The sequence below is a fragment of the Hippoglossus stenolepis genome, chromosome 13 (assembly GCF_022539355.2).
Source record: "Hippoglossus stenolepis isolate QCI-W04-F060 chromosome 13, HSTE1.2, whole genome shotgun sequence".
Taxonomy (NCBI): domain Eukaryota; kingdom Metazoa; phylum Chordata; class Actinopteri; order Pleuronectiformes; family Pleuronectidae; genus Hippoglossus; species Hippoglossus stenolepis.
Window position 1 is genome coordinate 315,802 of NC_061495.1, and position 19,286 is coordinate 335,087.

At 42.7% G+C, this 19,286-nt stretch overlaps 3 protein-coding genes across 57 annotated transcripts in view; all 3 read left to right on the forward strand.

The window, feature by feature from the left end:
- Positions 1-19,286, forward strand: part of LOC118120114 (abl interactor 2-like) — an 882,953-nt gene that overhangs the window by 297,754 nt on the left and 565,913 nt on the right. The window lies entirely within an intron of this gene.
- The window catches only part of ttn.1 (titin, tandem duplicate 1), a 161,173-nt gene that overhangs the window by 57,039 nt on the left and 84,848 nt on the right, over positions 1-19,286 (forward strand). For 15 of the 50 annotated variants that reach the window (XM_035174322.2, XM_035174331.2, XM_035174330.2 and 12 more), the window contains 34 exons: positions 202-270; positions 622-681; positions 841-912; positions 1,504-1,671; positions 2,177-2,266; positions 2,401-2,472; positions 2,700-3,260; positions 3,541-3,600; positions 5,419-5,505; positions 5,646-5,738; positions 5,901-5,975; positions 6,117-6,191; positions 6,350-6,439; positions 6,744-6,779; positions 9,342-9,392; positions 9,845-10,243; positions 10,412-10,690; positions 11,082-11,351; positions 11,432-11,571; positions 11,812-11,938; positions 12,081-12,347; positions 12,456-12,722; positions 12,956-13,219; positions 13,757-13,896; positions 13,993-14,119; positions 14,207-14,473; positions 14,604-14,870; positions 14,968-15,234; positions 15,370-15,509; positions 15,584-15,710; positions 16,075-16,217; positions 18,157-18,280; positions 18,372-18,638; positions 19,127-19,224. In XM_035174322.2, coding sequence (XP_035030213.2) covers positions 202-270; positions 622-681; positions 841-912; positions 1,504-1,671; positions 2,177-2,266; positions 2,401-2,472; positions 2,700-3,260; positions 3,541-3,600; positions 5,419-5,505; positions 5,646-5,738; positions 5,901-5,975; positions 6,117-6,191; positions 6,350-6,439; positions 6,744-6,779; positions 9,342-9,392; positions 9,845-10,243; positions 10,412-10,690; positions 11,082-11,351; positions 11,432-11,571; positions 11,812-11,938; positions 12,081-12,347; positions 12,456-12,722; positions 12,956-13,219; positions 13,757-13,896; positions 13,993-14,119; positions 14,207-14,473; positions 14,604-14,870; positions 14,968-15,234; positions 15,370-15,509; positions 15,584-15,710; positions 16,075-16,217; positions 18,157-18,280; positions 18,372-18,638; positions 19,127-19,224 — 5,639 coding nt within the window. The remainder of the gene's footprint in view (positions 1-201; positions 271-621; positions 682-840; positions 913-1,503; positions 1,672-2,176; positions 2,267-2,400; positions 2,473-2,699; positions 3,261-3,540; positions 3,601-5,418; positions 5,506-5,645; positions 5,739-5,900; positions 5,976-6,116; positions 6,192-6,349; positions 6,440-6,743; positions 6,780-9,341; positions 9,393-9,844; positions 10,244-10,411; positions 10,691-11,081; positions 11,352-11,431; positions 11,572-11,811; positions 11,939-12,080; positions 12,348-12,455; positions 12,723-12,955; positions 13,220-13,756; positions 13,897-13,992; positions 14,120-14,206; positions 14,474-14,603; positions 14,871-14,967; positions 15,235-15,369; positions 15,510-15,583; positions 15,711-16,074; positions 16,218-18,156; positions 18,281-18,371; positions 18,639-19,126; positions 19,225-19,286) is intronic. The other 35 variants (XM_035174324.2, XM_035174323.2, XM_035174326.2 and 32 more) reach the window with 35 other exon arrangements.
- Positions 3,308-5,412, forward strand: LOC118119907 (fibrous sheath CABYR-binding protein-like). The gene has a single exon (XM_035174384.2). It carries the CDS (start codon positions 3,744-3,746, stop codon positions 5,139-5,141), a length of 1,398 nt encoding a protein of 465 aa, XP_035030275.2. The 5' UTR covers positions 3,308-3,743; the 3' UTR covers positions 5,142-5,412.

Consider the following 19,286-nt stretch of genomic DNA (forward strand, 5'->3'; position numbering starts at 1 on the left):
TCAGCGTATAAAGTGATCGTCTGTCTTCTCCCTGTGTTTTCGTCTTTTATATGTTTTTCTGTCATTAATCGTTCTCGTTATGTTTCTTCACTGTTGCAGTCTATTTGAAGTAAATTAATAACGGGAGATAATTAGAGACGTGCGACGTCTCTACAGGTTGGACTTAGTTTTTTTTCTAAGTTCAGTTTTCTTCTTCACCAGAAGAGAGAAAAACCGTAGAGGAAGTTGTTGAGAAGACTCAGTTCGAGAGCAGAGAAGAAATCCCTGAAGGTATAAACACGTACAAAAAAGCTTGTGGCTGTAACGTAACAAAGCCGCTGGTCAAAGCTGCCGTTTGTGTTCGCTCACCTGGTTCACGTGTAAAACGCTTCAAACGCCCCCTGCTGCTCACAGAAGCTTTTTAACGTTCTCACGCTTGAGCTGTTTGTGCCGTAGACGTTGGTTTGGTCTTGTCTTCTACTTTATTGTTTGTCTTATTTGTGTTTGTGTTTCCCATTCTTGAGTCTTTCCACTTCCTCTTACGCTCTTGCTAATGCTAAGCGGCTTTCTGTCCAGTAGATGGCAGTAGAGAGTAGATGCTTCTCGTCATGGTTTTGATGTGAACTCTCTTGATTCTTAAAGTTGCTGAGGTTCATAGGAGAGCGGAGGAGAAACACTCTGACGCTGCAGCGCCAGTTGAAGGTAACTTCTTCTTTTGTCTCAGTCGTTCACGTATTAAGTCTTTTCTTCTTCAGTCTCATTGTTGGTTCTTCTGTTTCTCTTAATGAGCTGCTAATAAAAAATCTTGATGTTAGAATCAACTGTGGTCAGAAAACTGAAATCAGTGATAATGTTTTAAAGTACCTGAAGCAAAGAAGCTGCAGCCTGAGGGTGGCGCTGTTGCTCAGTGGGAAGAAGCTCTGGCTCCAGAAGGTAAATTAATTAATATGATACATGTATTTGCTTTTTTGAATTTTTTAGACTTAAATTAAATCAACTTAAAATAAAATTTTGTACGAAATTGTAGATGTTGAACTTAAAAAAGAAAAATATTTAAATGAAGAAATATTTTCTTAATTCAGATTTTGCAAATTTAGAGCTTTTGTAAAATCATTAGCAATTTATTGAATTGATCAGTATTTATGTTACAACAGTAGAATACACTGAATCCTCTCTATATATTTCTAATGTATTTAACATTAAACAGCAGATTCACAGGTAAAGGTTTGACATTATACACAGATCTGTTTAATGAGGCATTTACCACCCCCTAGTGGCGGTCATGACACTTAGAGATTAAAGAAAACTCTATAATATAAAAAACAAAACACGTGATCTTGAGATGTTTCTCCTGACGTCTGTCTGTATAACTTGTTGTGGAAAGTTTATATTTTTGTGTTGTTGGTCGTTCGTCTTTCAGCTGTTTGTTCTTTACATGTGTGTGTTTTGTGTTTTTCTTCTTTCACTAAACTCTTGAAGCATTTGACGCTCTGTTGTCTCGTATTTCTCTGTTAAACCTTGAAGAACCTTCAGTTTGTGCTGAACCAGAGAAGGTCAGTCCTGAACCTTATCAACACAAACCAACAACAGCAGAAACAAAACCTTTCCCTCCTGAGGCCAAAATGAAGCCGGAACCTGAAGCAGTGAAAGTTGAAGCTGTGAAGAAAGAAGCAGAAGCTCCTAAAGCGAGAGGTAAAGTAGTAAACACTTGGTTTTACTTCTGATCAACTACAAAGACGTGGTGTTAAACGTCTTTCTTGATGTTTCGTTCCATGTTGCTTTTTAACATGTTTAAGTCTTGAATGTTTTCACATCTTGAGGCTCTAATGTATCTGGAGCTTTACGGTGTTTGGAAACAGCTTCATATATTTTCTTCTACACTAACTGGAGGAATAAATAACTTTGACAGTGAAGCTCGATGTGTTCTTCAAACAAACTTAATTATCAAGTAAAATCAAAGGAAGTGGTAGTTCAGCCAATCGATGTAAAGGAAACTTCACCAAAGGCTGAAGAGATTTTAATAGAAGGTGTGAGAGGGACCATCTTTAATATCTCTGGTCCTGTGACTGGTTCTCTGTCTTTTATGTTCTGTGTCTTCTTGTCCTCTTTGTTCTAAGCACTCGTTAGAGTGGACTGTAATTTTAGATCTTGGTGGTTACCAGGTTACTGAACATGTATGTATCATGTTTTTTCAAAGTACCAGAAACCCCAAAGCCTGAAGAACCTGTAGTTCCTCCAACCACAACCAAGGTTTCTCCCTCCACACCAGAACGTCTTGCAGCTAAAGGTATCAATCGTTGACTTTCAATCTTTTTCTTCGTCTTTCTGACTCTGAATTCACTCGTTAAGAGTGTCATCTTTGATTCCACCTTAGCCTCGGTCATTACCTGTAGCTTAAACCATACGTAATGTTCTCTTAAGTGCAAGATGCAATCAAAGCAGAAGGACCTGTAGTTCCACCTGCACCAAAGGCTGAAGCTGTTTCAACCAAAGGTACTGCAGAGAACCTGTTAATAATCACTTTGTTCTACTTGTTTTGTGTTTAAATAGTTTATTGTGTCAATAATTTGTTATGTTTTATCTCAAAATAATATTATTTAAATATATTCCATGAATATCTTTGAGCTATGCACTCGTTAGAGTGCCACTTTCAATCGTGGATTTTTCTTTCAAAATATGGTTAAAAAGATCATCATCTCATAAATAAATGTTCTTCTAAGTTGTCTCAGAACCAAAGAAACCAGAGACTCCAAGAAAACCAGCTTATATTCCCGTAACAAAACCAGAGGAACCGAAGAAAGAGGTTCTCGAAGAGACAAAGAGGTCTGCCCAGGTGTCAAAGAAGGTTCCAGAAGGACCAAAACAGGTTGTCCAAGACACAAAGAGGGTTACTGAAGCTCCAAAGAAAACGCAAGAAACACCTGCAATCGTCCCTGAGGCACCAAAGAAGGTTCCAAAGGAACCCCAAAAAGTAGTGGAAGAAATTAAGAGGGTTCCTGAAACTCCAAAGAAAGTCCTGGACACACCAAAATTGGTTCCAGAGGAACTAAAGAAGGTTCCAGAAGAACCCCAAAAGGTTCAGGTAATTGAAAAGAGGGTTCCTGAAGCCCAAAACAAAATTCAGAAAACACGTGGGACAGTTCCAGAGGTACCAAAGAAAGTTCCTGAAGAACCAAGGGAGACTCCAGAGGCACAAAAAATGGTGCACCACCTAGAACCCGCCGCACCACAAGATTTGGAAACACCGAAACGTATACTTCAGGCTAAGCCTCAACAACAAGGTAGATATGTCTGCAAACAAATTTAAAACATCAGATTGACTTATCCTTACTCATCTTGATCTTTTACTCACTATTTCTATCTTTTATTCTGAAATGTCTTCAGCTAATTCTTCAAATGTTTTGTCTGATTCTGTGCCGTCATGTGTGTTGACTGTTTGTTGCGTCATATCAATTATCAAAACAACTTTTCTCGTTAACGTTTCTCATTACTTTTAGAAAGTAAAAAAAGAATCACTGCTCTGTAGTTTGACCAGATGTGTTAATTTGTCCCTGAATCCAGAAGAGGTCACTCCCTCTGGAAAAGTTGGGTCAGAGTTTAAAGAAGCTCCACAGCAGATAGGTAGTGATTTTTAAAACAAGCATGACAGTAGAATATTATCACACTGACTTTGTCGTTGATTCTTGATGGTTTTTGTTTTGTGTTGTTTTCCTCTTGGCCACCGCTCCATGGTGCAAATCTTCATTCTTGGGTGAAATCTTAAAATGACGTCAGTTTGCCTGAAGACTGATCGTCAACAAACAGAAGTGGTTGAAGACAGAAAGGAGTCTTCTGTCAGAAAGAGTCGTGGACAAAGGAATTCTCTTGCAGCAGAAGTTGAACAGAGACAAGTGGAAGTGAGGACGTTTGAGTTGAGGGAGTCCAGTGAAGAAATCACTTTGAAAATGCAGCAACAAATGGTGAAAGATTCTTTATGGTTCTGTGAAGATCAACAAGATGAATATAAGGAGGCTGAAAAATCCGTAGACACTGAACCATGTGATGAAGAAGACTTTGATCAAGAAGATGTGGACCTGAGAGATGAAATGTCTCTGACGTCAGTCTCCCCGCCTCTACAGAACTTTACACTTACACCATCAAAGCTAGACATCGCACCAAAGACTGCAATGACTCATCTTGCAAAGACAGAAGTTTCACCTCCTGACACTGGATCTGCATCCAAAGAAGAGGCTGACAAGGCAAGTGCTCAAGAACGAAAACTCAAAGAAGAAACTTGTACAGAGCAGACAGACACGACTGAATCACCTAAATCCGTATGTCCTGAAGAAATCCTCTTTGCAATGGAGGAGCTTAAACCTCAAATCTCTGCTACACTTGAATTAGTCACAATACAGCAGAAGTCTAGAGGACCTAAATATGTGGCTCCTTCAAAGCAAGCTGACTCTGTGGAAGTGGTTCCATCTGAAAGACACATGTCTTCGCCTCGTAGTAAACACAAGTCACCGCCTCCTGAACAAGACTTACCCAGGATTCTACCTAAAACCATGCTGTCTCATCCTGTGACAGTTATTCCTCCTGAGAAAGAAGCAAGGCCGGGTAAAAAGATTGAGTTTCCGCAAGAAGACATTACAAAAACTCCCAAAGCTACCGATGAAATGTATGTTGAAGACACTGTATTTCCAGAGAAATCACGTCCTGTACAGGAAGAACTGTCTTTTGAAGAGGAACTCATCCAAGCAACAACATCAATCCCAGAACGTCGGAGAGTGTCATCTCCAGTTACAACTCAGATTCCTTTGCCGGAGAAAACTGTCCTTCTTCAGGAAGAAACTGAACCAAAGAAGACATCTCCTTCTCTTCCCAAAATGTTTACTGCTCCTGAACAAACCTTTGTCCCTGAAGAAGTGACACTGTCCAAGAAATCTAAAGACAAGGTTTCTTTGACTAAACAACCTAAGGTTCCACCACAGAAGAAATATTTTCCTTTTGAGCAAGAAACTCTTCTACCTGCTTCAGTCGGTTCCTCTGAGGAAACAAGAACCTCTGCAACGAAACCTCTAACACGAGCTGATGATGACAAACCAAAGAAGAGAACAGAGGAGGTTGAACAACAAACTCTTCAGACAGGTAATCTGTTGTTCTTGAGCCGCTCAGGTTCATGATCTTCATCAACTCCTCTTCAAAGATGTTCACATTTTTCATACTCACATACAAAACTAAAAGACATTTCACTCTAATCTTCACATGGTCGCATTAACCCTCTTTTTGTCTTTAAAACGTATTCTTCTCTTAACATATTTCATCGTTGACCTTCTTTCTTCATTCTGTTACTTCTTTTGTTTGTTTGTGAAGTTATTTGTATTTAAATCATCGTTTATAAGTCGTGATATTGATCACAATGTTTTCTTGGTCGTGATCTTGGAATCTTGTATTTTAAAGTGTCTCCTCAAGAGGAGAAGAAACCAACTGCACCCAAACCAAAGCCTTTACCTGCTGCTCCTGCACAGAAAGGTGCGCCCCCTGCAGGTAGTCTGATCTTGACTTATTAACAGTTGACCTGCTGTTTTCACTTCTGTTTGTGTCGTCCTGTTTGTCTCACTCGTTTCTCATCATGTTTGAACTTATTCTCTTCTTTAATATGACCATGATCATCTTGTATTTTAAAGTTTCTCCCCTGGAGGAGAAGAAACCATCTGCACCGGCACTCAAACCTTCACCTCCTACTCCTGCTGCTGCAGAGAAAGTTACGCCCCCTGCAGGTAGTTCCTCACCTGGATTTATATGTTGCTGTCTGTCTGTTTTCTTTTCCTTGTGTTTTATAGTTTCTTGGTGTTTCCTCAGTCTGGTATTGTTTCAGTGCAGCTTCTGTATCTGACCGTGTTGTTTTCTTGGTCGTAATCTTGGAATCGTATATTTTTAAGTGTCTCCTCCAGAGGAGAAAAAATCATCGAAACCTTCAGCTCCTGCTGCTGCAGCCAAAGCAGCGCCCCCTGCAGGTAGATTTTTACACTGTTGAACCTGAAACTGTGGCTGCTTCTGTGTTTGTCTGACCTGTGCACTCTTCTCTTTTCTTTTCATCTTGAATCTGTCTTTGTTAATGTGTTGCCACTTTATCTTCTGTCCTCGTGCTTGTGAAGTTTCTCCTCCAGAGGATAAGAAACCTTCTCCTCTGACACCAAAGGTTCCAGCAGAAAAAGTCGTTCTTCCTTCAGGTAGTTTTCTTCTGTTTGTCAACCGTGTTGTCTGACTGTGTTTGTCACGCCTGGTTCTCAACAACAGTTTGAATTCTTCAAATGTGTCTGTTTGGTTTGAGTTTCTGTCTGTTTGTCAGATCTTTGCCAGTGATTTAACCCAGTTGACGTTGTTGTAGCTCAAGTTGCAGCGATGCAGAGGAAACCATCTCCTCCGGCCGCTAAGGCTGAACGCTCTCCTGTGTTGGAGGAAATGTCTCCACCTGAAGGTAACGCCTCTTCTCTAACTGTCATTCATGTTGTTTGTCTTCAATCTTCACACAAAGTCACGTCCTGTTGTTGTCTGTCTCAATATGTTGGTCTGATGTTTGTGGCTCTATTTTCTTTTCTATAATCTCACAGAAAGAAGCTAAATAATCTTTAATGTTTCTCTTGGTGCATCATGATGAGCATCTGAACATAAGGTTTTCCTTCTGTCTTTGAGGAATTAACGTCTTTGTCTTTGAATGAATCACGTTTGTGTCATTGTTTGTTCTGTGAATATTTACATGGATCTTATTGAAATTCTTACAGATATGGAACCAGTTTCAGCTCCTGGACCAACTAAAGGTACCAAACATTTACTTCTTTACTTCCTCATGTAAATAGGCAACAAATCTTCATCCATGTTATGTTGGTTGCTGTCTCATAGAGTACAAGCGTGTGTGAGTTCTGTGTTGTTAAATATGAAATGTTGAGCTTCTTGTTTGTCTGTATGTTAATGTTATAAAGGTGTAAATGCCTCAACCACAGAGCCACCTTTTAAACAGAAGGGTAAGGTTCCTGTTCAAGAGACAAAAACACCTGATTCACCAAAGCTGAGGAGTAAATTCACGAGAAAACTCAAAGAGAAGGAACCAGAACCAGAGATGGTGAAGCTGAAGAAGATTCCAGTGAAACCTCCGGAGCCTGAGAAACAAGTTGAAACTCATAAAGCTGAAGTGACACGGCGTCACGACCCAGAATTAATGGCTCATGGTCTTCATGACAGAGAAGATCGAGAGATAATAACGCTTGGAAGAACTGATCGACTCTTCACTGCAGAGGAAGAGACAGTTCAGTTAAGACACTTTGAGGAAGCTGAACGAGTCGTAGTTGTACAGAAAACAGAGAAAGAAGGTTGGACAAGAACTATAAAACCACAGAAAGAGCAGGAATCTGACAGACCAAGTGTGGACAAGAAGAAAATCACTAAACTGCCAAAGTCAGACGAGCCGAAAGAATCAGTTAAACTCAAACCCTTTGAAAAATCAGGGAAACCAGAAGAAGAACCGCAAAAGATCAAACTCAAAAAGGTGCCAACAAAGCCCAAAGAGCCAGAGAAGGAAGTCATAACTCACAAAGTTGACACGACAAGACATTATGACACAGAACTAACGGTTCAGAAGCTTCGGGACAGAGAAGATCGAGAGGTGATAACACTCAGCAGAAGAGAAAGAGTATTCACTGCAGCTGAAGAGACGTCTGAACTGGGATCTGTGCAGGAACCTGAACAACCAGAGGCAGAAGATGAGAAATCAAGATGGATCAGAACTCCTAAAGCTCCAAAAGACGAAGAGCCTGAACCAGATTTAACTAAGAAGAAAATAAAGAAACTGCCAAAGAAAGAGGAGGAACAAGAGGTGGTGACACTGAAACCATTTGAAAAACCTCAGAAACCTGAAGAAGCTGAGCCTCAAAAAGCTCAGAAAGAAGGTCAAGCACAGACAGATACCGTACGAACTCCGTTCAAGAGAGCTGAGACGCCACAGAGAGATCAACCCAGTGCTGCAGTAAAATACAGAACACATGAAGACGTTCCTGTCAAGAGTCCAGAGGTCGTTCACATTGTTGACAAAGACCAGACAGAAATCCAGCTGAAGAATAAGGTTGATCAGGTCCCAGAGCCTGAGGAACCTTCTGCTGCCAACAAGCTTTGTGGAAAACCTAAAGTTACACCAGATAAAGAGAAAGAGAAGGTTCTGTTGAAACCTTATTCTAAAGTCCTCAAGACGGAAGAAAAAACTGAAAAAACACCTGAAGAGGAGAAAAAGAAATCTGTGGACATAAAAATACCAAAGAGAAAAAGTCCAAGAGATGAAACTCAGCTCAGAAAAGTTGAAAAGACAATGACACCCAAAAAGGAGGATGAGAAACCTGGAAAGAAAGAAGAAGCAGTTGTTCCACTCAAGAAACTGATTCAACCAGGAGAGAAAGAAGTGATCCTGCAGAAAGATGCAGAGAGAGAACTCCCACAAAAACCAACAGACATCTTTAACAAAGGTGTCAAACTCCAAAAGACTCCATCACTGAGAGTCAGTAAAGAAAAGGTAGAAGAAGAAAAGTCTCTCGAACCTACTGAGCAGCTCAAAAAGGTGGAGCCCAAAACGACACCTTCACCAAAACCTGAAAAAGCAAAGGAACTGGATCACGTCCCTCTCGGGAAGAAGCAAAGTGATGAAAAGCCCAAAAGGATTGAAAAAACACTTTCACCAAGAGACTCGACTGAAGCCCTGACGCTGAAGAAGGTTCTGAAGAAGCCGTCAGCAGAGGAGAAACCTGATAGCGTGAGGATTCCTCTTGTGAAGGAGGTGTCTCCTGGAGCTGTGCACATGAAGAAGGTTCCCACGCAGCCGGAGGAGGAGGTGTTCGAAGAGGAGGAGGTTGGTGAGGAAGAGGAGGAGGCCTGGGGCTGGGAGCTGGTTCCTCCAGACGACTGGGATGGTGAAGGGGTTGATGGGGTGCTGGAGACTCCAGGAATGCCTGGCGGTAAACGAGGTGAGGTGAAGGCTGAAAAACTGACGACCATGGACTCATCCAACCTCTGACGACTCATCTCATCAACTCCATGTTTAATCACGTGACCATCGTTAATCTCCACCTCATGATTCATCTCCGTCCACCCGTCATGTGTCCATCCTTTAATGTCTGTCATCAGACGTTTGTCTTCACCAGTGTTCACATCGTCTTCGTCTCTTTATGTCCTTGTCATCATCTCGTCATAACCTCTTCATCGTGTGACGTCCCCTGATTGTCGCAATGTCTCATTTATCATGTTTGTCGTTAGTGTTGCGTGAATCTTTCTCTTGGTTTCCTCTGGAGTATTTAGGTTAACAGAGAAACATAAAACTCATCTAACTCTTTCTTGTCCAGATGGAAAACCATCAGAGGAGCCGGCGAAAGGCAGAGGCCGAGGATTCGGTGGTGAGAACAAACTCACATACTAACGGTTTTTAGTCTTTATGTTTAAAGCAGTATCACCTGTTCCATAAGTGTCGTAAAGTGTACGTTGTTTATTGTGTAAATCTTTTAATCTTACATCATATGACCTTTGAAATGTGTGTCCATGAACACACAGATGCTTTTTTACTTTACAGTTACTTGTGTTATCTCTATCTGTGTGTGATGTTTGTGTAGTTAGTTGTTTTTGTCGTCTTTGAGTTTTGAGGCTCTTCTCTGAAGCTCGGTCTGATTCTCAGTTTGAACGGAAAATCTTAGATTCTGTTTCTCAGATTTTTACTAAACGTGTTTTTTATATCAACTGAGTGACGTCTGATACACGATTGGAACAAGATCTTAAAAACATCCCAGAGTCTGAAATCTCTTCGCATCTTGTCTTAAACAAACCTGATAAGTTTTTGTGTCTGATGTTGCAGCGAGACAGACGCCATCACCTGGTGACGGTGGGCGGGGCCGCGGCCTGAGGCCTGGTGGAAAAGGTCCATCACCTCCAGAGGATCCCTTCGGAGGGTTCAAGCTGAAAGCCGTCCCTCTGAAGTTCATCAAGAAGCTTCAGGACATTGTGCTAAAGGAAGCCGAGTCCATCGGCTCCGCCGCTGTGTTTGAGTGTGAGGTCTCACCTTCCACTGCCATCACCTCCTGGATGAAAGATGGCAGCAACCTGCGTGAAGACCCCAAGCACAAGTTCACCTCTGACGGCAAAGATCGCAAGTTGAACATTATTGATGTTCAACTGTCCGACACTGGTGAATACAGCTGTGTGGCCAAGAACGCAGGAAAGGAAATAACGTGCACAGCCAAGCTCATCGTAGAAGGTAAACCACTGAGGTTTTTTTATTTTAACACAAATGTTGTCTCAACATCAGAAACTAATTTAACTTAGAAGTTAAACTTGTTTTAATGAAAAATTAAGATTTTTGTACTACCGCCAGTGAACTTCAATGAATGGAAAGTAGTAGTAAAGAGTTGATCTGTGTCAACAGAGCTTCCTGTGAAATGGTTGAAAGAGCTGGAACCAGAGACGACGTGTGTGAAGAGTCAGCCCATGTATCTGACCTGTGAGCTGAACAAAGAGAGAGAAGTCGTCTGGAAACGTAACGGCGCTCTCCTCAAGCAACAGGCCGGAAAAGTGGCCATTAATATCATCGGTATGCAGCACGCTGTGACCATTCAGAACGCCACCGACGACGACGCCGGTGCCTACACGTGTGAGGTGGACGGACAGGAGGACGTCAAGACGACGACCAACGTGAAAGTGATCGGTAATGACTCAGCGGCGCCCCCAGGATTATATTATATATATATATCACACCTATTTAATAGTGGTTTAGCTCAGTGGCGCCCCACAATACACAATAATAATATTTATAATTATTATTAGAGAAACAGAATGATGTGCCGTCGTCACGAAGATTGAATGAAATTAATTAAATCTTGAGTTTAGTCGTCACATCCGACGATTGACAGGAAATCGATGTAATAGCTTCAAAATATGAGTTACGTTGAGTATACTATGTATGAGTATGTTTTTACTGCAGCAGATAAAGATTAAATGTTTTTTTTAATGTGCATGTTAAAGTAAAAGTTTTAAGATTAAAAATATGTTTATAAAGTTTAAAAAAACATTCATAACCATGTGACATGTGTCATCAGAAATAATCAAAGACTGGCTGGTGAAGCCTCTGAGAGACCAGCACGTCAAACCCAAGGCTAAGGCCACGTTCAAGTGTGAGCTGTTCAAGGACACGCCCAACTGGAAGTGGTTCAAGGGCGACGATGAGCTCGTGCCTTCAGACAAGGTCGAGGTCAACAAAGACGGGAAGGACATGACTCTGACTGTCAACAACTGTCAGCCCGATGACGTGTCAGACTACACCATCGTGGTGGAGGATCGCAGATACACAGCCAAGCTCACACTGGGAGGTCGGTGTGAAACTCAGAAGGAAAATCCCTGAGTCCACAAGTCGAGTCCAAGCGTCTAAATTGTGTTTGTTTGATTTCAGAGCGTGAGGCGGAGGTCCTGAAGCCGCTCGCCAGTGTGGAGGTGGTGGAGAAGGAGGAGGCTAACTTTGACACTGAGATATCTGAGGAGGACGTGGTCGGAGAATGGAAGCTGAGAGGACAAGTGTTGATCAGATCCCCGGTGAGATTTCAAAACTCCTCATCTCAGAAGAAACAGCTTCAACTTTTTCCCAGAATTCAGTCGGTGCTTTACTGAAGTGCTTGAATCACAGCGACGTGTCTTTCAAATATTAATAATAATATATATTCTTTATTTTAATTTAATTCATATTTTTAATGAAATTCATTTGAGAAGGGAAGTTTATGTAGTTCAAAACGTGTTTTGTCATCAGCTCGTGTTTGCGTGGCCGTTGTTTTTCAGACGTGCGACATTAAAAGTGACGGCAGGAAACGTTTCCTGACGCTGAAGAACGTCCAGCTGGACCAGGCGGGCGAAGTGTCATACCAGGCTCTGAATGCCGTCACCAGCGCCATGCTAACTGTCAAAGGTACGAATCAGCTGCAGATACACGTCACCTCGTCTTGTTGTGTGTCCTTTGTTGCTGCATTTGTGAGTCTTGGAAAAAGGGGGAATTGCAGAAGGTAAGAAAAGTGTTTGTGAATAACGGCTGAATCATTCGCACCTCCCAGAGATCGAAATGGGCTTTATCGATCAACTGAAGGATGTTTCAGTGCCTGAAAAGAAACAGGCTAAGTTTGAATGCACAATCACCAAGGATGTGCCAAAGGTCATGTGGTTCAGGGGGGCGGAGATAGTCACCCCGAGCCCCAAATATGAAATAATAGACGATGGGAAGAAACACATGCTGATCATAAACAGCTGTGAGTTTGACGACGAGGCTCAGTACACCATCGAAGTGTTGGGAGAAAAGTCCAGCGCTCAGCTGACGGTGGAAGGTAAGTTTCAGACAGAACTCAGGCTTCATGTCGTGTTGTCATTTAATGTTTTTAAAGTCAAGACAGCAACAAACAGCCATGTTTGTGCACTGACTTGATGTATTCCAGGCATGAGGCTGAAGTTTGTGCAGCAGCTTCAGGACCAAACAGTGAAAGAAGGTAAAACAGTGACTTTTGAGCTCGCGCTGAGCCACGAGAACGTGCCGGTGGTTTGGTACCGAAACGAAGTCAAACTTCACGTGAGCCGTACGGTTCTCACACATGTGGAAGGAAAGAGACACAGTCTAGAAATGAGGACGTTGACTCTAGATGATACCTGCCAGATAAAGGCAGAAGCCAAAGGACTTTACACTGTCGCTAAACTGACGGTGATAGGTAACAACTTCACTTCTCTCTTTACTGTCTGCTTGTAATATTGAAAATGAATGATTTCATGTTCTGAGAAGTAACTCAACTCTACTTCTGCTTTGTTACAACTTTGGTTTTATTTACTTCCTTTTTTTCTATGAATCTATCTTCACTGGATTAATTTCAGTATCGATTAACTTAATGTTCGGATTCTGTTTGTGTGCGTCGTCCTGAAACTCGTGTCCGTTGATCTGTTCCAGAGGGCGACGCAGTCTTCGTGGTGAAGCTGCAGGATTACACGGCCACGGAGAAAGACGAGGTGTCTCTGGACTGTGAACTGAGCAAAGACGTCCCGGTCATGTGGTATCACGAGGAGAAGGAGATCATCACCTCCAAGATGGTGGTGATGAGGTCAGAGGGCACTCGCAGGTCTGTGGTCCTGAAGAAAGTGGAGTCGAGCGACAGAGGGAAATACGTATGTGACTGTGGAACCGACAAAACCTCGGCCAACATCAGCATTGAAGGTAAACACACATCAGGTCAGAGACGTTGGAATTTTTATTTTTATTGTAAAACAAAAACTAAACTTCCATGTTTCTGCAGTTCTGACGTTTTCATTTCAATTTTATTTCCCGTGTAAAAAACAACAGTGAAAGAGTCAAGGTTTTCCTACACAGCTAACATTAGCATTATCATCAGCATCAATCAGCTAACGTTAGCACTAGCATTGCTTCGTTGACCAACTTCTGTCTCCAGACGTAAAACGACATAAACGATGACTCTTCTATCGCTTTCTACTGAAGTTAGCATGCTAACAAGCTAGCTTGGCCCGTCTGCGGCTCCTGTTTTAACCGACAGGAAAACTACGTTCAGAAAAAACTAAAACCTGTAAGGAAAAAAACTCACTAAAGATTATATATATTAAAAAAAAAATTAAATTCTGAAACTAAATCAAATGTTTTATTAAATTGAGATTTATTTTTTAACGCAACTCCAATCGCTTTGTCTTGTTTCATGTTATTTTCACATCTTTCACTTCTTTTCTTTTTTTTCTCCACTAGCTCGGGACATCAAGGTCGTACGGCCAATTTACGGCGTAGAGCTGTTTGACGGAGAGACGGCTCGTTTCGAGGTGGAGATCTCAGAGGACGACGTGCACGGCCAGTGGAAACTGAACGGAGAAGTCCTCAGTCCTTCCTCTGTGAGCACCACCTCCATTCATCACTTTATATTTATCTACAATATGAATATATATGAATGTTGATTTGTGACGCGGCTTCGTGATTGAATTTGACAGGACATCGACATCATCGAGGAGGGAGGCAAACACACTCTGATCCTGTACAACTGCAGAGTCTCGATGACCGGAGAGGTGGCGTACACTGCCGCCAACGCCAAATGTTCAGCCAACCTCAAGGTCAAAGGTAAACCGAGCTTCTAGAAATGGGTCTGTGAACTAAACGCACTAACAACAGTCTGATCTGAAAACCTGACTCGACTGTTTCCTGCAGAACTCCCTTTGAACTTCCTGGCATCACTGAATGACGTCCAGGTGTATGAGAAGGACGAGGCGAGGTTCGAGATCGAGGTGTCTAGGGTGCCGAAGAGTTTCCGCTGGCTGAAAGGCTCGCAGGAGCTGCAGAGCGACGACAAGTACCAGATTACGCAGGAGGGAAACATGTACGTTCTGTTAATCCAATCGGTCGCCTACGACGACGAGGCCAAGTACATGTTCGAGGCCGAGGACAAGAGGACGACAGCCAAGCTGGTCATACAGGGTAACGCCATGTTTTCTTTTAATACTCCTCTGGTTGGTCCCCAAGTAGAATTAATAAAATACATCTAAATAAACATCACTTTTTCTTTGTTTGAGGTGTCCTTTCAAAAATGTGTGTGCATGTTTTTCAGGTATTCGTCTGGAGTTTGTCAAACCGATCAAGGACGTGACGGTTAAGGAGCGAGAAACGGCTGAATTCAGTTTCGAACTCTCTCATGAAAAAATCTCTGTAGTTTGGTACAAGAACGACATCCGTCTTCATCCCAGCAAAGTGGTGCACATGTCTGATCAGGGAAAGATCCACACGCTGGCCTTCAAGGAGGTCACCATCGACGACACGTCCATGATCAAAGTGGAGGCCATGGACAAGACCGTGACCGCCATGCTCACTGTCATCGGTCAGTGTCACATAAAAATATCCACCTTCATCAAACTGATCATTTTAAAGATGATTCAAAAATATCTTTAACATGAAATCCCCTGGTTTCTCTGCAGAGGGCGACCTCTACTTCACCACCAAGCTGCAGAACTACACGGCCGTGGAGAAAGATGAAGTGAAGCTGGTCTGTGAACTGAGTAAAGCAGTCGCAGACGTCAAATGGTTCAAGGACGGACAGGAGATGACTCCCTCCAAAAACATTGCAATCAGCACAGACGGAAAGAAACGCATCCTGATGGTCAGGAAGGCGGAGAAAGCAAACACTGGATCATACACCTGCGACTGCGGCTCCGATAAAACAACAGCAAACCTCAACATTGAAGGTAAATGAGGATTTAATTTATACATCTGTTTTTTGACAGTATACAAAGGAGTAAATTTCTAAAAGTGAGTAAGATTCTTGGCCGTTGAACTCGATGTCATGAAGACGTTTGTGAAACTGATGTTTTTTCCTGCAGAGCGCGACATCAAGGTGGTACGTCCGCTGTACAGCGTGGAGGTCACAGAGACAGAAACAGCCAAGTTTGAGACGGAGATTTCAGAGGACGATGTCCACGGGAACTGGAAACTGAAAGGAGAACCTCTGCACCAGTCGCCTGTGAGTCCGACTTCAGCTGAGAACTGAGCTTGTGTCACTAAAAACAGTTTGAATGAAAGTTTGTTTTGTTTCAGGACGTTGAAATTAAAGAGGAGGGAACCAAACACATGTTGATCTTGTATAACGTTCGTATGGACATGGCAGGGGGCGTCGACTTCTGTGCAGCCAACGCCAAATCCAACGCTCAGCTCCGAGTCAAAGGTGAGAGATTTATTTCGTATGGTCAGATCAAATTCTATAAAAAGATCAAATATATATAAATATGATAAAAATGTTTAAACATCCATATTATTATTGAAATTATTTCATTATTAAACAAACAACATTCTGTTTATTTGTTTCTACTTTTAAAACCACGACACCTCATCACATACCAGTGTCATGAGTCTGTCTTTGGCCAATCAGCTGCTGTGGTTATTTTTGACTCGTCAGTCTTTATCTAAAGTGAGATGCTGCTCTCTGATTGGTCGAGCAGTGACACCACTTGTACTGTCTCACAAAGGGTTAGGGCTCAGACCCGCTCAGGACGACCGGCGTCCATTAACCACGTCTCCTTGTTCCTCAGCTCGCTCCATCGGCCTCACGCGTCCTCTGCAAGACGTGACGGTGACGGCCGGAGAGACGGCGACCTTCGAGTGCGAGCTGTCGTACGAAGGCATCGAGTTGCAGTGGTTCCTGGGAGGAAAGAAGATGGAGGCCAGCGACCGGGTGAGTGCCTTCAGAAAATTAATCTTTTAGTTTATTATTTCCTCGTCTGTTAAAATCCTCAAAGTGTGTTTTCACTTTCAAAGAAAAGTTAGACTGAAATCATTTCACACATTTAACCAACAAAAATAATGATATGATCTGTGGAGATTTTTTTGCAGTGTGTTCGTTTTTGGGTAATAATAGAACTTGTTTTCACTTTGGAAAGTTTTACAGTGAAAGTCAGAACTGTCATACACTATAAAAACACAGTTAAAATGTAATGTTTTATCTTTTTTATTTTACTGCACAATTATTTTTTTTAAATCACTTAATGAAACACAAAAGTCAGATTTCTTTTACAGTGTGTGGATTTTAACAGTTTTTTAAAGATGAAGAATTATGTTTGTTTTAATAAGACTAGTTTCCTTCAGACAAACTAAAATTTACTGAAATATTATTTTAACTTCAAAATCAGGTTAAAAAAATCTCTCAAGGTTTTTAGAATCAAGTTCTTATTTTTTTCTCTAAAGTTTTATTTTTTTACTGTGAGCATTCCTTGGTAAGTAGATTTTTTACAGTGTTGGACAGTGCTGCAGTTAAAAATAACCAGAGATAGGAGAGCAGCTGTTATCATCCAGACACGAGCAGCTTCGACTTTTAACTTTCAACTCAACACACGATCGAACGTTAACATTTAACTGATGATCGAGACAAACGTCTGAAAAATTTAAACTTACCTAAAACAAGTTAATCCAACGTTTCACATAAAAATGACTGAAACTGGGTTAGGGTTGTTGCGTCCTCCAGTAGATCAGAGATGATTAATCAGCTGATTTCTGATCAATAATTTAAAGTAGAAACTAAGTTTGACTCATAGAAAATATTTTCTCAGACTTTGACGAAACAAATGGTAGAAAATAAACATTGAATAATTTTCACAGTTTTCTGACGTTTTATTCACTGAATTATCGAGTGATTCTAAATCTGGATCCGACACCAAAGCACTGAAATCGCTCTTTCAACAGTTCCATTTGATTTTAGCAGCAGAAAATGGAGATTGTGCTTTTTGAATTCTTTTAGACCTCAGCACAGCGTTTGATCATAAACTGCTCATCAGGAGGCTGGAAAAATGTGTTGTGATCCAGGGAACCGCCCGAAACTGGTTTCAGTCCTGTTTGGAAAACAGAAGCTTAACTGTCAGCGTGGGGAGAATGCTTCCTCCTCCTCAGCCCACCCCTGTGGAGTTCCTCAGGGCTCTGCTCTCGCTCTCCTTCTCCTCTCATTAGAAAGCATGTCCTTCCTCCGTTTGGCTGGTTCCAGGACGTTAAGGCCTGGAGGAGAAGGTTCTCTTTGGCCCCTGAACAAACTAATATTCTGAGCTCTCTTTCACACTTTGTGAAACAGCAGTCATTTTTGACTCTGCCGCTGATGCTCGAGGCCGCTGATGCTCGGGGCCCCTGATGCTCGAGGCCCCTGATGCTCGAGGCCCCTGATGCTCGAGGCCCCTGATGCTCGGGCCCCTGACGCTCGGGGCCCCTGATGCTCGAGGCCCTTGATGCTCGAGGCCCCTGATGCTCTGGGCCCCTGATGCTCGGGGCCCCTGATGCCGGGGCCCCTGATGCTCGGGGCCCCTGATGCTCGAGGCCCCGATGCTAGGGGCCCCTGATGCTGAGGCCCCTGATGCTCGGGGCCCCTGATGCTCGGGGCCGCTGATGCTCGGGGCCCCTGATGCTCGAGGCCCCTGATGCTCGGGGCCCCTGATGCTCGAGGGCCCTGATGCTCGGGGCCCCTGATGCTCGGGGCCCCTGATGCTCGGGGCCCCTGATGCTCGGGGCCCCTGATGCTCGAGGCCCCTGATGCTCGGGGCCCCTAGGCAGGTTCATGGTTCAGCCTTAAGTGCATCAACTCAATTACCAACATAAGTGTCGAAGTTTGAATTTTCTTTTCTTCGTGGCTGCAGGTGAAGACTCGGGTGGCGGGTCGAGTTCACGCTCTGACCGTCAGAGACGTGAAGCTGTCGGAGGCGGGCGAGGTCAAACTCACCGCCACAGACTTCCAGACTCAGGCTCAGCTCATTGTCAGGGGTGAGATGGTCGAACGCACTGCGGACACTGAACACATCTCAGACAGGTTAGTGGTTATCAGCTGATGTTCTGTGCGTGTGCGTGTGCTCAGAGCCGGCAGTGGAGTTTACGAAGCCTCTGGTGGACCAGACGGTGGAGGAGGAGGCGACCACCACGCTGGAGTGTGAAGTTTCCAGAGAGAACGCAGAAGTTCAGTGGTTCAGAGAAGGACAAGAGATCCGGAAGACCAAGAAGTACGACCTGATCGTTGACGGCCGCAAGAGGGCGCTGGTCATCCGCAACTGCACTCCGGATGAAGCCAAGATGTACACATGTGACACCAAGGAGTTCAAGACTTCATGTTTCCTGGAGGTCACACGTAAGGACCAAATGTTTTTTATTTAACATTTGCTTCCACAGCTTCACTTACTGTCACAAAGAACCTGTAACAAGTTTATTTATTTTAATATTCACCTATTTATCTTCATTTGAAAACAAGGTTAGTCCAGTCACACTGAATTTAAAATAAAAATCTATTATTAAGTGTTAAAAGGCTTTTATTTTTACATATAATTTTAATATCATTTAAAACAGATAAAAGTCGTCCACCGGAGCTTCCATATTTAAAGTAAACTCAAAATATATGATTTACTCAAATAAAACAGTTTTATGCTGTTATAGTTTTCGGTCTCTGCTCCGTCATGTGTCTTGGTTTAGCTTCCGTATAACAATCAGTTCCTGCCAAGAAAACAAAGTGATAGAAATTCAGGATTTTAGTTTAAAGTTTAAATTATTTGTGTAAATAAAGAAAAAGCAGATGTCCGGGTTTGAGTCTGTCGGACCTAATCGTGTCGTCTGTGTCGACAGCTCCGCATGTGGAGTTTACGAAGCCTCTGCAGGACGTGGAGGTCAAAGAGAAGGAATCTGCCAAGTTTGAATGTGAAGTGTCCCGTGAGTCCGCCAAGGTAAGACCCGCCCCCATCCGTCACTTCGTGTCAGACGATCAGACGATGATCCGACGGTGGTA

Bases quoted from the DNA above. Each gene is read 5' to 3' on its own strand.
- LOC118119907 (XM_035174384.2), top strand. From the start codon at position 3,744: ATGACGTCAGTTTGCCTGAAGACTGATCGTCAACAAACAGAAGTGGTT.